Consider the following 13,864-nt stretch of genomic DNA (forward strand, 5'->3'; position numbering starts at 1 on the left):
GCATACTCAGTTTTGCCTGTCCCAGGGCCTTGGTGGCATAATTGGGGTGGGGTGGGAGGGACTCTAACCAAACCGTTGCTTTTTCTTAGCCTGTGTGGATATTGCCTTCTTTGAGCATCAGATGAGGGCAATTCCTAAAGGACTATCGGCTGCTGCTCTTTGGCTGATAAAATGGCCATTCTGTGAGGCTTCAGGCAAAGCGACCTTCCAGACTGAAGGCTCTGCCTGCCCCTCCCTCTGAACCAGTTCTACGCCCTCCACTGCTTCTAATTCTGCCCTTCTTCACCAGAGCTGAACACAACAGACAAGGAGTATTTTCTGAGCAAATTTATTTAAATTTTCTTAATACAGTTTAGAAACTGCAGAAGTAAACTAAGTTTTACATTCGCTACAAAGTTCCCCCTCTTCGTTTATTACGAACCACCACCCCCCCACCAAACCCACACAACTGATGCATTGTGTAACTTGCTGTTTGGGGCAGGTATTGGGGCTCTCCTTTGTATTGGTGGGAGCAGACTCTTGCATGGGAAAAGCCAGCCCTTGGATTATTTTATGAGCAACAAGCCTAGAGGAGCAAGTCTCTTAAAAACAGTATTTATATATTTACAAAGCTAATCATCTGGTGGGGTGATGAAGAAGCACCATAATCCTGGAAAGGTCAGGCTCCAGATGAAAATGCAGCAAGCTTCTATTGCACTTTAAGTGCCTCCCCCCGCACAAGCCAGCGGCATGCTTGCCTCATTCAAAAAGAGGGTGAGCTCATCAGACCTCAGCGCCTTTCGACCAAACAAACAAAAGTCCATTAGCTCTCAAACAGAAAGCCAAACCCAAACTCTAAGCTTGCTTGGGGTCCTGGAATATTTGCTGCTGAGCTACTAAGCACTGTGATAGTTATATCCAAGATACAATTCACCTTCCTCAACTGAAAACAGCTTTAAGAAATTTCTATGGAGTGCCAGCTTTATGTGATCATGTGCTTGGTGCAAAACTCCTGAACTTCTGCATAGCTTCCGAATGAAACTGTTGGAAAAGGCAACCTTTCCAGAAAGCAGCCGCTTTGGCTCTTTTTGGGCGCTTTGCTTTTATGGTAATTTATGCTTAAGGACAGAACTGACAAGTTTTCAGTAATGCCTTTACTCCTGATGCTTATGACTTATAAGCATTTTCTTATTTTGCCAATTATAATGAAGAAACACTTGATTTTCCAATGTAGAAAACTCCAATAAGACAGATCCTTTTGCAGCAGACAGATAAAAGTTGTGTTTGTATGTTTCACTCAATAGAGGGGGAAATGATCCTTACTGCCAATAAACAGTTCTGATTTGATTCCAAGATAGTGACAATCTAGAAATAAATAGCTATAAATACATTCAGAGTTCCTATTACAAAATCATGAAGGAAACACAAAATGGGGAATTAACTTCTGATCCAAACCTAAGCATAAAAGACAAGGCATGTCCTAGCATGTCAGGAAGAGACACTCAAGACAGGCATAAAACAAGAGGGAAAGAATTGGTCCAGCATCAACAGTCTTGAAACATACCAATTAGCATAATTCAACAATCTCTTCCTCTCTTAAATGACACTAGGTGGCTTTATTTGCTTTGGGTATACATAATGAAAGCAGCTTCTGTCTCTTTTGGAAGAGATTCAGTACCTTGGAGAAACTGCAGCGGTCTCTCTGTACAAATGCACACCATATGTGTGTGTGAGCGTGTGCGTGTGCATGCATGATTGCACGTGCAAAAATCATGCACCCACATGCACACACACACAGTTGTATCAACACGCCATGTATGCGACTTGAGCACAGATCGGTCTTCATTCGTCATTGGCAGCACTTGTCCCTCTCACTTCACCTTGGTTACGCAACTGTATGGGGGGAGAGGGGGGGGGAAGAGTCCGTCAGTCAGTGACCAGTTTTCACTGATAGACAGATAGACAGACAGAGAGACAGACAGACAGACAGACAGACAAATGCTCTTGAACATTTCTCCAGGGAAGCCATCTTTACATCGTGCAGCTAAACCACCAAGGGAATGTTGTGAAGCTGATGTGAATGTCAATTTACAATTGAAGCAGCATTCAGCGATTTGCAGGGTGTCCCACTCAGAATAAGAGATCCTGATGTTGTGCATTTAGGTATGAAGGCCAAACTTTGGGGCTCAAGAGCCTGTAGTTCATTCAGTAGGAAGATCTGGCCTTCCTGGAATTCCTTGGGAGCCCAAACATGCTAACTTGAGAGAAACAGCCTAGAGTGTGACTATGGCTCGGATACACCTTGCAAAATGAGGAAAGGCCTGCAGCCTGTTACTTCTTTTCCAGTTTTTAGTGCCCCTCCTACTTCAGAGCAAAGTCCTGAGCGACCCAGATAGCTCTGTCTAGGGTATATCTAGGGTGTGGCAGGAAAGTATGAGGTTCTGCTACTGGGGTGAGGGTGGGGTTTGTTTGTTTTTTTAACATTCTGATATAAAACCACAGCTGTCACGTTCACAAGAAAAGCCACTCAGTGTTGGGGTGAAGCAAGGACCCAGAGTGTGTCGCTCTGAGGAGATGCCTTTGCCCTGGAGTGTGTCGCCATGTTGGCTGGCGAAATGCCCTCCCCTGACAGGCACACCAGATCCCCAAGTGAAAATGCGCCTCCTTACCAAGGCTTTTAAGGCTTTTAGCTTCTTCTTTTCTGCAACTGTTTTCATCACCTTTTGTTTACTGGCATCTTAAAGAATTATTTTTTTGTTTTACTGATCAGTTCTTTATCATTTATATTATGCTGTACCTCATCATCATGAAAGGTGGGCTATAACTCTTTTAAGTAAAGTAAATAACAAATGAAATGCCTGCATTGAGGTGCCAGCGCCTGAGCTGGGAAAGGAGGAAAAGGAGGCTAGAGGAGCACTGTGGCATCATTTGAGTGATACAGTAACTCCCCTTGGCAGGAAATGTCCTTTGGCAGGAGAGGCATGAGATCCTCAGCACCCAAGTCACTTACACAGCTTCATTTGGCCTCTGACCCTACAGAAGATTCCTCTAGACATCGGCAGCCAACGTACCTCGGACGGAACCCTTCTTACGCATCTAGATGCAAAATAAAACTGTCAGCCACTAGGCAGTTAACAGAGGAGGATTTAGTTGGAAAGGATTACACTGGTCAGAGAAAAGCCTCTGGTAGCCAGTATCAAATAGCCTTGTGCCTTGAAGCAAGTGAGAGGAAGGACGAGCGCTCCATTTGCAACCAACAGCACACAGTTCAAGCAAACGGCAAACTCCGAGTTGCCCAGGGGAGGAGAAATGGAAAAAGAAGAGGAGGAACTACCACCAAGCAAATATATATTAAAAGGTTAAGAAATGGATCCCCAAATGTATGTTAGGGTTAAAAGTGGTCCCTGGGTCTAAAACAGTTGAAAACACCTGTCCTGCAACATCTCTCCCCTGCTGGGGCCTCCTATGAAGGGCAAACAACCACCAGATGCAAGATGTTAGTCACAACGGACAGAAAGAAGGTGGGATGCAGGAGGTGAGATGAATCAGAGAAGGAGCACACACAACAAGATGTCAAGAAGAAACAGAAAAGCTGGCTGAAGAAGAGGTGAGCCAAGGCAGCCAGAGACCTTCAAGGAAGGAGGAAGGCCAGAAGAGCTCAAGGCAAGAAACCGGGTCCTGAGGGGGCAAGAGGTCCGTAAAGCCCATTCCCCCTCCCTCCAGGCTAGGCAGTCTTGGCACCCCTCAGCACCCCCGTGCCTCTGATCACATGAGGAAGCATCTGTGCAACTGGGCTGCCCAGAGACACAGAGATGCTTGTGAAGAGGGCAGCAGCTTCAAGGAGCACCGCAGCAAGGGCTGGATGGGCTGCAGAGCCCAAGAGCAACCTGCATTTACCTCCATGGAGGGAGGACAGGAAGGAAACACAGGACAGTCTCCATGATGTACATGTACTGTAAAATCCTTGTTCGCTGGAGGATTGAACAAATGAGCAGCAGAAGAAGAATGTGGCAGACACCAGGGGGCATGAAACAAGTAGCCCCTTGCTCTCTTGGGGATCTTCCTTCCTGCTCTGACTCTTTCCTCAGGTTTCTCAGCCACTCTGCTCTATGGGGAGATGTCCCTTGTAGCGTTAGTAGCATTAGCAGTAATTCAGAAGCGTACAGAACAAGCACACATATCCAGCAAAAAGCCAAGGCAAGTTTTAATAGCCAAACTTCATACAGGGGAAAGGAAAGCCCTGCAGACTGGCCAGGATGTCCTGGTCAAAGAGGCAGTTAGCCCATCAATCTGTGGTTTGCCCTTTTAAAAAGGGGGGCTGGCTCAAGTGAGCAGCCTGCCTACAAGCTCTGTTTGCCACTCTTGTCCTTTTTGCTTCAAGAGTGAGCCTCCAGAGGGCTGAGCAGTCTCTCCCACCACAGTAATGCTCCAACAAAGTGCAGTCCTGCATTTCCCAGAAGGCCTGAATGCAGCAGAACATGGCAGCTGAGCCAAGTCAGAAACCTCTGCAAGAGCACTCTTACCGCTTCCAGCTCTCTCTGCGTTTCATCCTCCATCCGCCGGATGTCCTCCATTGTGAGGTCAATCCACCTGTCAATCCAGCAGAAGAGCTGGCGATGGAAGTTGGTAAATATCCTTTTTTCTTGCTTTAGAGAGAAAAAAAAGCAGGCTGAGGCCACAGTCCCTCAGGTTCACTAAGCAACTGCTGTTCTATTTCTCCTGCAGCCTTCATAGCTGCCTCTCTCACAGGACTAAGGGATCAGTCCAGAAGCAGATCTACCCCCAAGAAGGCAATTCTTCCAAAGTCAAACCAAGCAATTCAAATCAACACGCGAGAAGCTTGTCTCCTCCAAGCTCTGACAAACATTCCCAGCTTCTCACCTTCTGAATAAAGTTCTCTATTTTGTTCTGCAGTCCCCACCACTTAAACTTGATTGTCACCAGCTTGTAAGCACACATTTTCGGACAGTCTCCATCAGCAGACAACTCCTTCTGTTTGCAGAGAAGCAAAAGAAGAAGGTGAGTGGGGCGTTTCTGTTTGACAGGCATCAGGCAGACTCTGGGAACTGAATTGAAGTGTCTTACCTTGAAGTCATCACTACTAAAAAATCAAACCACAATTCTATGGAACAGGACTTCCTCTCCAAGGCTGCTTTGGGCCCTCACTGTCAGTGCTTTTCGATGGCTGATTAAGATGCACCCAGGAGGCCTCTGGCCCAGTGGGCAGTCTTCCTTCCAACATGGCTGTGCAATGCAGTTCTAGCTGGTGCACATTTTCACACACAGGCCAGTCACCCTCCTCAGAGAAAAGGGCTGATAGGGAGGCTGGGCAATATCCTACCACACAGCAAGAAATGCTGGTGCCCCGGAAGAGGCGAGGGCAGCAAAGAGCCAGAATAAATGAACCGATATTTTATCAATGCTACATTCAGTTCAAGAGCAGGTGTGCCATTTCATATCAAAAGAAGGCTCAAAAGAGATTTAATATTCACAGTACCCCTGTTCTCATAGGAACGCAGGAAGCTGCCTTGTGCCAAGTCAGACCCTTCTAGCTCAGTATTGCCTCCACGGAACGGCAGCCATGGTTCTACAGGGTTTCCGAGGAGGGAGTCTCTCCCCCGCCCATCTCAAACTTCAGACATTCCACATGCAAAGAAGATTCAAGGTTTAAATAGTTTAAAGGCAACCAGCATGTATACCTGCTGTGGTTGCAGATTAATAGGAAGCAGTTAGGATTAATTAGGATGCTGAATGCTTCAAAAATCCGGCACCATGATAGAAAACTAACATGCCAGTTTTGCCTTGACTCTCACCCATTCACAGGAGAAGGGAGCTTTAAGAGATCTATGCCTACAACCCCCCAATTCAGGCCTCAAGCCACAGCCAGGAGAAAAATCCCTCCCTCCCTCCCTCCCTCGCCCAGACACAGACCACAGGCAAACATGCCTCTCACTCAAGGGCAAATGCTTCACCTGTACCTCACTCTCACAGTTCACCTATGCAGACATACCTCCCCCCACTCCCCCCCCCAAACTACCCAGACACTTGCTCTTGTCCTTCTCTCACAAACACACCAAACAGATGCACACCTCTCCCTCTCTCACACTCGTGGCCAAAGGGGGTGACTCAGAGGGAGAGGCACAAAGCAAAACACTGAAAAGGTACAGCAGGCTAGATTCTCAACCCCCCAAAACAGTAATAGTCTATATGTTTTATTTCATATATCTGGTTCTAAAAAAGGCTAGAAACTTTTTTAAAACAAAAGCTGGGAATTTACGATTATGGTTCATCCTGGGGGCACCAAAGGACCACAGCGCTTGTGGGTGCTGGGTTGGCAATCCCTGCTCAAGAGCTATTCCGTGTTGACTTTTTCTGTTGATTAGGACAGAAAAGTCAAATAGTATTACCTTCCAGTTAGGTCCCAAAGGGCCTCTCTTGGTCTTGACTGACTGGAACAAGGCTGGGTCCTCATCAGCTTTGTAGTCCTGTGAAATCAAAAGCCCAATGAGGAATTAGGATGGGGTTTTTTGGGGGGGGCACTCAGGCAGCATTTTTCATTGCCAAAAAACAATCAAGTAGGAGCCACAGAAGCTGTAGAATAAAGGAGAGTATAGCTGTGTTCTGTTCATTTAGTACAGGGGTAGGCAACCTAAGGTCCGGGGGCCAGATGTGGCCCAACTGCCTTCTAAATCCGGCCTGCAGACGGGTCCGGGGAATCAGGGTGTTTTTACATGAGTAGAATGTGTCCTTTTACTTAAAATGCACCTCTGGATTATTTGTGGGGCATAGGAATTCATTCTCCCCCCCCAAAAAAAATGGCTAGCCCCCCACAAGGTCTGAGGGACAGCGGATCGGCCCCTTGCTGAAAAAGTTTGCTGACCCCTGGACAACATCATGAAGATGATTTCAAAACTGAGCCCACTTGGTTGGGGCGTAGGGTTAAGCATGCAACCCCCACATCTAATTGGCCACTTTACCAGCCAAGGTGTGAAATCTCATTAGAACATTAGCACCGCCTTGCCTAACAATAAAAAAATACAGCTGGGGAAATTGTGTTGAACTTGCAAGGGGAAGAGAAGAAGAAAGCCTCACACACTGCTGGGAATCCACACCTTCCTGGTATAACTGTGATGCCACCCCAGAATGGGCCAATTCCAGAGGCCCGCTTTAGCTACATTTCAGTCCACAGCTGAAAAAGGTTGCTGACCCCTGATTTAGCAGCAGCTAATTCCCCTAAAAAGGGGAATTTAACACAATACTGGCCACTTTTCCAGAAGACTCGCCCTTAAGCTGACTTCCCAATGTGTCTTCCATCAATATCTCTACACACAGGTGTTATTTATTTATTTAGGAAGCCTCATTAAGGAATCCTAAGTCCATTTAAAAGTTTGGACTTCACTTGATGCCTAAAGGATAGCAAGGATGGCAGCAAGTGAACACATTCCAAAAAAAGTCTTGTCCCCCCACCCCCGACACTGCAGAATCACAGATGGTCACATCTGTTGTTGAGGGAGAGCATTTTGGACTTGTTTATGCCAGTGGGTGAGCAGGCTTTAAAAATCCGTGTCCAGACATATGACCAACAGAATGGAAGACTGTCCAGCCTCTGGGACCCCCCACCGCCCTGCCCCCATCAGGATGATGAACAGGTATGCAAGAATCAATCCCATGGATACCAGAGAAAGCAAAATGCTCCATTAGCAGTTTTGGAAGATGGGAGTTCTGCTGCCCTCCCTCGGCATTTGCTCCCAGCTCTAGGTGCACACGCCAGGCTCTGGCCAGGTGCAAGTTGGGACCTTGGCCTTAAGTCAGTTGAAGCCAAGGGATTCCTGTGCAATTGCCACAATCACTCTTGGCATGTATTTTTTCCTTCTGCGTCCAACAACTACAGCACAGAGCAAACATCACCTCAGCTCTAATTCTGAGTTACAGAGAAGCAACTGTCCAGCAGAGCCAACTCGGAGGCTATTGGGGAATGGGAGAGAGACGTGGCTGAGCAGCTGCCTTCTCCTTGCCACCAACTACAGACTCTTCATCTCATTATCAAACCAGTGCAGCCCAGGCAAATCTTCAATGGCTGGTTGCTTCAGATTCCTCCTTCTTTGCCCGGCAACGAGAGCACCATCTTGTGGGCAGGCCTCCCTCCTGGGCAGAAGAGCAGCACTTAAGCCACTTCCAATGGCCCCTAGGAGTTGCCAGGAGGGAGCTGCAGCCCAAGATAGGAAAAGAGGTGCTAAGGAAACACTAGGCTTCTTTAAATGAACTCAAATCTCCGGGGCCTGATGAGGTCACCCACAGGTACTAAAAGAGCTTGCAGATGTAATCTCAGAGCTTCTGTCTATAATTATTTAGAATTCTTGCAGAACAGGTGAGGTCCCTGTAGACTGGAAACGAGTAAATGTTGCCCCCATCTTGAAAAGGGGGTGGTGGTGGAGGAGGAAGACACAGGTAAGTACCAACCAGTCAGCTTGATGCAGATACCAGGAAAGGTCCTAGAACCGATAATTCAACAGTTGATCTGTGAGCCCTGTGATTACTAAGACCCAGCATGGGTTTCTCAAGAACAAATCATGCCAGGCGAATCTCATTTCTTCTTTTGATGAGTTAGAAGCTTGGTGGATCAGGGGAATGCTGAGGACCTAATGCATCTTGATTTTAGTAAAGCTTCTGACAAGTCCCCCATGATACCTCAATTTGTATCTGGTTGGCTGACCAAACCTAAGGAGTGTTCACTAATGGTTCCTCATCATCCTGGAAAAAAGGGACAGGTGGGGTGACACAGGGTTCAATTCTGGGCCCTTTGTTGTTCAACAACTTGGAGAAAGGAATTCAGGGAATGCACATCAAATGTGCAGATGACACCAAGTTGGGAGGGTTAGCTAATGTCGCAGAAAGCAGAATCTGGATTCAATATGACTTTAACAGATTGGAGAACTGGGCCCAAACTAACAAAATTAATTCTAATAGAAACAAATGTAAGGTTTTACACTGAGGCGGGAAGAACTATCTGCACAAATATAAGATGGGAGACACCTGGGTTGTCAATAGTATATGTGGAAAGAATCTAGGGGTTTTGGTGGACCACAAGATTAACATGAGCCAACAGTGTGATGCAACAGTGGAAAAAACTAATGTCATTCTTTGGTGTATCAGCAGAAGTATAGTGTCCAAATGAAGAGAACTAATAGTTTGACTCTATTCTGCCTTAGTCAGACCACACCTGGAGGACCGTGTCCAGTTCTGGGCACCACAATTTAAAAAGCCGGAAGGTGTGCAGAGGAGGGTGACTAAGATGATCAAGGGTCTGGAAACCAAGTTTTATGAGGAACACTTGAGGGAACTGGGTATATTTAGCCTGGTAAAGAGGAAACTGAGGAAACATGATAGTCATCTTCAAATATGTCAAGGGCTGTCACATGGAAGAGGGAGCAAGCTTGTTTTCTCCTGCTCTAGAGGGGAGGACTCGAACCAATGCCTCCAAGGTACAAGAAAGGAGATTCTCACTAAACATCAGGAAAAACTTTCTGAAACTAAGATCTGTTTGTCAGTGGAACGGACGTCCACAAGAGGTGGTGGACTCTCCTTCCTTGGAAGTTTTTAATCAGAGGTTGGAGGGTCGTTTGTCATGGATGATTTAGTTCAGATCCCTGCATTGCAGGGGGTTGGACTAGATGACCCTTGGGGTCCCCTCCAACTCTACAATTCTGATTTGTATTGCAGCTATTTTGAAGGCCATTTTTGTGGCAAAAAAGGCCTTTAACTGTTGTTGTCCCCTTCATGGATCACTGCCTTGCTGTTGAGAAGGGGCTTGAATAACTCAGAGAAGCTATGAGCTATGCCGTGCAGGGCCACCCAAGATGGACAGGTCATAGTGGAGAGTTTTGACCAAATGTGATCCATCTGGAGCAAGAACCGGCAAGCCACTCCAGTGTCCCTGCCAAGAAAACTCCATGGACAAAGGCAACAGGCATATAAAAGTTATGACGCTGGAAGATGAGCCCCTCAGGTCGGAAGGCGTCCAACATGCTACTGAGGAAGAGCGGAGGACAAGTACAAGTAGATTCAGAGCTGATGAAGCGGATGGGCCAAAGCCGAAAGGACGCTCAGTTGCGGATATGCCTGGAAGCGAAAGGAAAGTCCAATGCTGTAAAGAAAAATATTGCATAGGAACCTGGAATGTAAGAACCATGAACCTTGGTAAGTTGGATGTGGTCAAAAATGAGATGGCAAGAATAAATATTGACATCCTGGGCATCAGTGAACTAAAATGGACGGGAATGGGCGAATTCAGTTCGGATGACCATCATATCTACTACTGTGGGCAGGAAACCCGTAAAAGAAATGGAGTGGCCCTCATAGTCAACAAAAGAGTGGTGAAAGCTGTACTGGGATGCAATCTCAAAAATGATAGAATGATCTCGATATGAATCCAAGGCAGACCTTTTAACATCACAGTAATCCAAGTTTATGCACCAACCACTGATGCTGAAGAAACTGAAACTGACCAATTCTATGAAGACTTACAAGACCTTATAGAAGTGACACCAAAGAAGGATGTTCTTCTCATTATAGGGGATTGGAATGCTAAAGTAGGGAATCAAGAGATAAAAGGAACAACTGGCAAGTTTGGCCTTGGAGTTCAAAACGAAGCAGGGCAAAGGCTAATAGAGTTCTGTCAAGAGAACAAGCTGGTCATCACAAACACTCTTTTCCAACAACACAAGAGACGACTCTCTACACATGGACATCACCAGATGGGCAGCATCGAAATCAGATTGATTATATTCTCTGCAGCCAAAGATGGAGAAGCAAAAACAAGACCTGGAGCTGACTGTAGCTCAGATCATCAGCTTCTTACAGCAAAATTCAAGCTTAAACTGAAGAAAGTAGGAAAAACCACTGGGCCAGTAAGATACAATCTAAGTCAAATCCATTATGAATACACAGTAGAAGTGAGGAACAGGTTTAAGAATTTAGATTTGGTGGACAGAGTGCCCGAAGAACTATGGATGGAGGCTCGTAACATTATACAGGAGGCAGCAACTAAAACCATCCCAATGAAAAGGAAATGCAAGGAAGCAAAGTGGCTGTCCAACGAGGCCTTACAAATAGCGGGGGAGAGAAGGCAAGCAAAGTGCGAGGGAGATAGTGAAAGATACAGGAAATTGAATGTAGATTTCCAAAAAATAGCAAGGAGAGACAAGAAGGCCTTCTTAAATGAGCAATGCAAAGAAATAGAGGAAAACAATACAAAAGGGAAAAACCAGAGATCTGTTCAAGAAAATTGGAAATATGAAAGGAACATTTCGTACAAAGATTACCATAATAAAAGACAAAAGTGGAAAGGACCTAACAGAAGCAGAAGACATCAAGAAGAGGTGGCAAGAATACACAGAGGAATTATACCAGAAAAAAATGGATGGCTCGTACACCCCAGGTAGTGTGGTTGCTGACCTTGAGCCAGACATCCTGGAGAGTGAAGTCAAATGGGCCTTAGAAAGCACTGCTAATAACAAGGCCAGTGGAAGTGATGGTATTCCAGCTGAACTATTTAAAATTTTAAACGATGATGCTGTTAAGGTGCTACACTCAATATGCCAGCAAGTTTGGAAAACTCAGCAGTGGCCAGAGGATTGGAGAAGATCAGTCTACATCCCAATCCCAAAGAAGGGCAGTGCCAAAGAATGCTCCAACTACCGCACAATTGCACTCATTTCACACATTAGAAAGGTTATGCTTAAAATTCTACAAGGAAGGCTCAAGCAGTATGTGGACCGAGAACTCCCAGAAGTGCAAGCTGGATTTGAAAGGGGCAGAGGAACCAGAGACCAAATTGCAAACATGCGCTGGATTATGGAGAAAGCTACAGAGTTCCAGAAAGACATCTACTTCTGCTTCATTGACTATGCAAAAGCCTTTGACTGTGTCGACCACAGCAAACTATGGCAAGTTCTTAAAGAAATGGGAGTGCCTGATCACCTCATCTGTCTCCTGAGAAATCTCTATGTGGGACAAGAAGCTACAGTTAGAACTGGATATGGAACAACTGACTGGTTCAAAATTGGGAAAGGAGTACGGCAAGGCTGTATATTGTCTCCCTGCTTATTTAACTTATATGCAGAATTCATCATGTGAAAGGCTGGGCTGGATGAATCCCAAACTGGAATTAAGATTGCCGGAAGAAATATCAACAGCCTCAGATATGCAGATGACACAACCTTGATGGCAGAAAGTGAGGAGGAATTAAAGAACCTTTTATTGAGGGTGAAAGAGGAGAGCACAAAATATGGTTTGAAGCTCAACATCATAAAAACGAAGATCATGGCAACTGGTCCCATCACCTCCTGGCAAACAGAAGGGGAAGAAATGGAGGTAGTGAGGACTTCCGGTCGGTGCCAGCGCTTAATGGCGGTCCTACCTCCGAGCTCCGGAGAAGGACTGCTTCGCAAGTTCGGGTCTTACCCGCTACGGCGAGCGGGGGACCCCTAAAATCCCAGGCGCTGAAGCCTGAGAACAAGGAGACTCGGTGGGCACCTTTGCGCCCCCCGGTACCGTGAAAGAGCCTTTTTAAAGGCTACGGATCGACATCGGGAGTGAGCGCGGTGCTGAGAGTCGCTACCCAGCCTGCGAAGTGAAGCCGCGTCGCCATAAGCGGAGAGCGCCGACTTCTTCCTGAAAAGAAAATTTGGACTGAATTCCCGTGAGTAGGAGTTGGAGAATAATCGGGACCTTTTAAATTTAGTAAATTGGGCTAAAAACGGGGAGAGTTAAATCAAGGAAGTCTGCCTCCCCCCGACTGCATGAAAGTGAAAGCAACGGAACTCTAGACTTGCATCCGTTGAAACCCGCTCTTTGATCAGTTAAACCGGACATTTAGACCTTTGATCTCCCCTCTAGCTAGCAGGGCAGAGGGGAGGTGAATGAGATTAATAACTGCACGATTCTTTTGAAGTAAAAAACCTCTGCTGTCTCACCTATTGAAAGCATGAAACGGTCTGCCTTTTTAGGACACTGAACTGACTTTTCCCTGCAAAGCGACACTTTGATACAAAGTTTTCACAGTGCCTGGCTACAATATATTACAAGAAGAAGCAATATAAATTGGGCAACTGTGGCAATTGGAAGTTATAAGTTTTTAGTAACATTGACTTTGACTGTGCCAATCTCCTTTTTTACATCTTTGGACATTCTCCTTTGTTTTCGTGTTTGTTATCTGGTTCTGTGGCCATTTTGATTTGCTCCCTCTAGAGGATAAAGTAAAGTCCGGCACGGCCTAGGACAGTGGAATTTTCCAACGGAGGACAAATCCCGTGGGAACTGACCTTGACATGAGTGGCTCACAAGAAGAGATTGTTACAAGAGCTAAGACCAAGCAACAACAACAACAACAGCTGCAGCAGCAACAGACAAAGAAAAGAGGCTCAATTTCAGGCGTAACAGCCGGATCAGCAGGAACAACAGGACAAGATAAAGGAACAGCCGCCTCTATGGAAGCTCTGACAGATGCTCTTCTCAAGATAAACCAAACTCTGGAGTCTTTGACAAAACAGACTTCAGAGAATACACAAAAATTAACAGAAATATCAGTAAGATTAAACCAGAATACAGAATCCATAAATAAATTGGTGGAGGAAAACGCTACCACGCGCCAAATAGCTGAAGATGCTAAAGCTACTGCTGGAGAGACACAGGAGAAATTAGAGCCGATTGCTAAGAAGGTTTATGAGCATGATGCGACTTTGGCCTTGTGGGAGTTACAGAGAAAAGAGAGAAACTTGAAATTAAGACTGATTCCGGAGAATGAAAGAGACAATCTTGTGGAATATCTGACACGGGAGTTTGTGGATTGCTGGGACCTTGAGGAAGACGAATTTAAAATCACGAC

General features: G+C 45.9%; 1 protein-coding gene across 3 annotated transcripts in view; it reads right to left on the bottom strand.

The window, feature by feature from the left end:
* Window positions 1-312: 312 nt before the first annotated feature.
* Window positions 313-13,864, bottom strand: part of PITPNB (phosphatidylinositol transfer protein beta) — a 34,249-nt gene continuing 20,697 nt past the window's right edge. For 2 of the 3 annotated variants that reach the window (XM_028709229.2, XM_028709231.2), the window contains exons 8-11: window positions 6,387-6,464; window positions 4,861-4,971; window positions 4,503-4,625; window positions 313-1,872 (exon numbers count right to left, since the gene is read on the bottom strand). In XM_028709229.2, coding sequence (XP_028565062.1) covers window positions 1,822-1,872; window positions 4,503-4,625; window positions 4,861-4,971; window positions 6,387-6,464 — 363 coding nt within the window. In that variant the 3' untranslated portion in view covers window positions 313-1,821. Of the gene's footprint in view, window positions 1,873-2,989; window positions 3,076-4,502; window positions 4,626-4,860; window positions 4,972-6,386; window positions 6,465-13,864 lie in introns of all 3 variants that reach the window. The other variant, XM_028709230.2, reaches the window with a different exon arrangement.

This window comes from Podarcis muralis, chromosome 16, assembly GCF_964188315.1.
Source record: "Podarcis muralis chromosome 16, rPodMur119.hap1.1, whole genome shotgun sequence".
Taxonomy (NCBI): Eukaryota; Metazoa; Chordata; class Lepidosauria; order Squamata; family Lacertidae; genus Podarcis; species Podarcis muralis.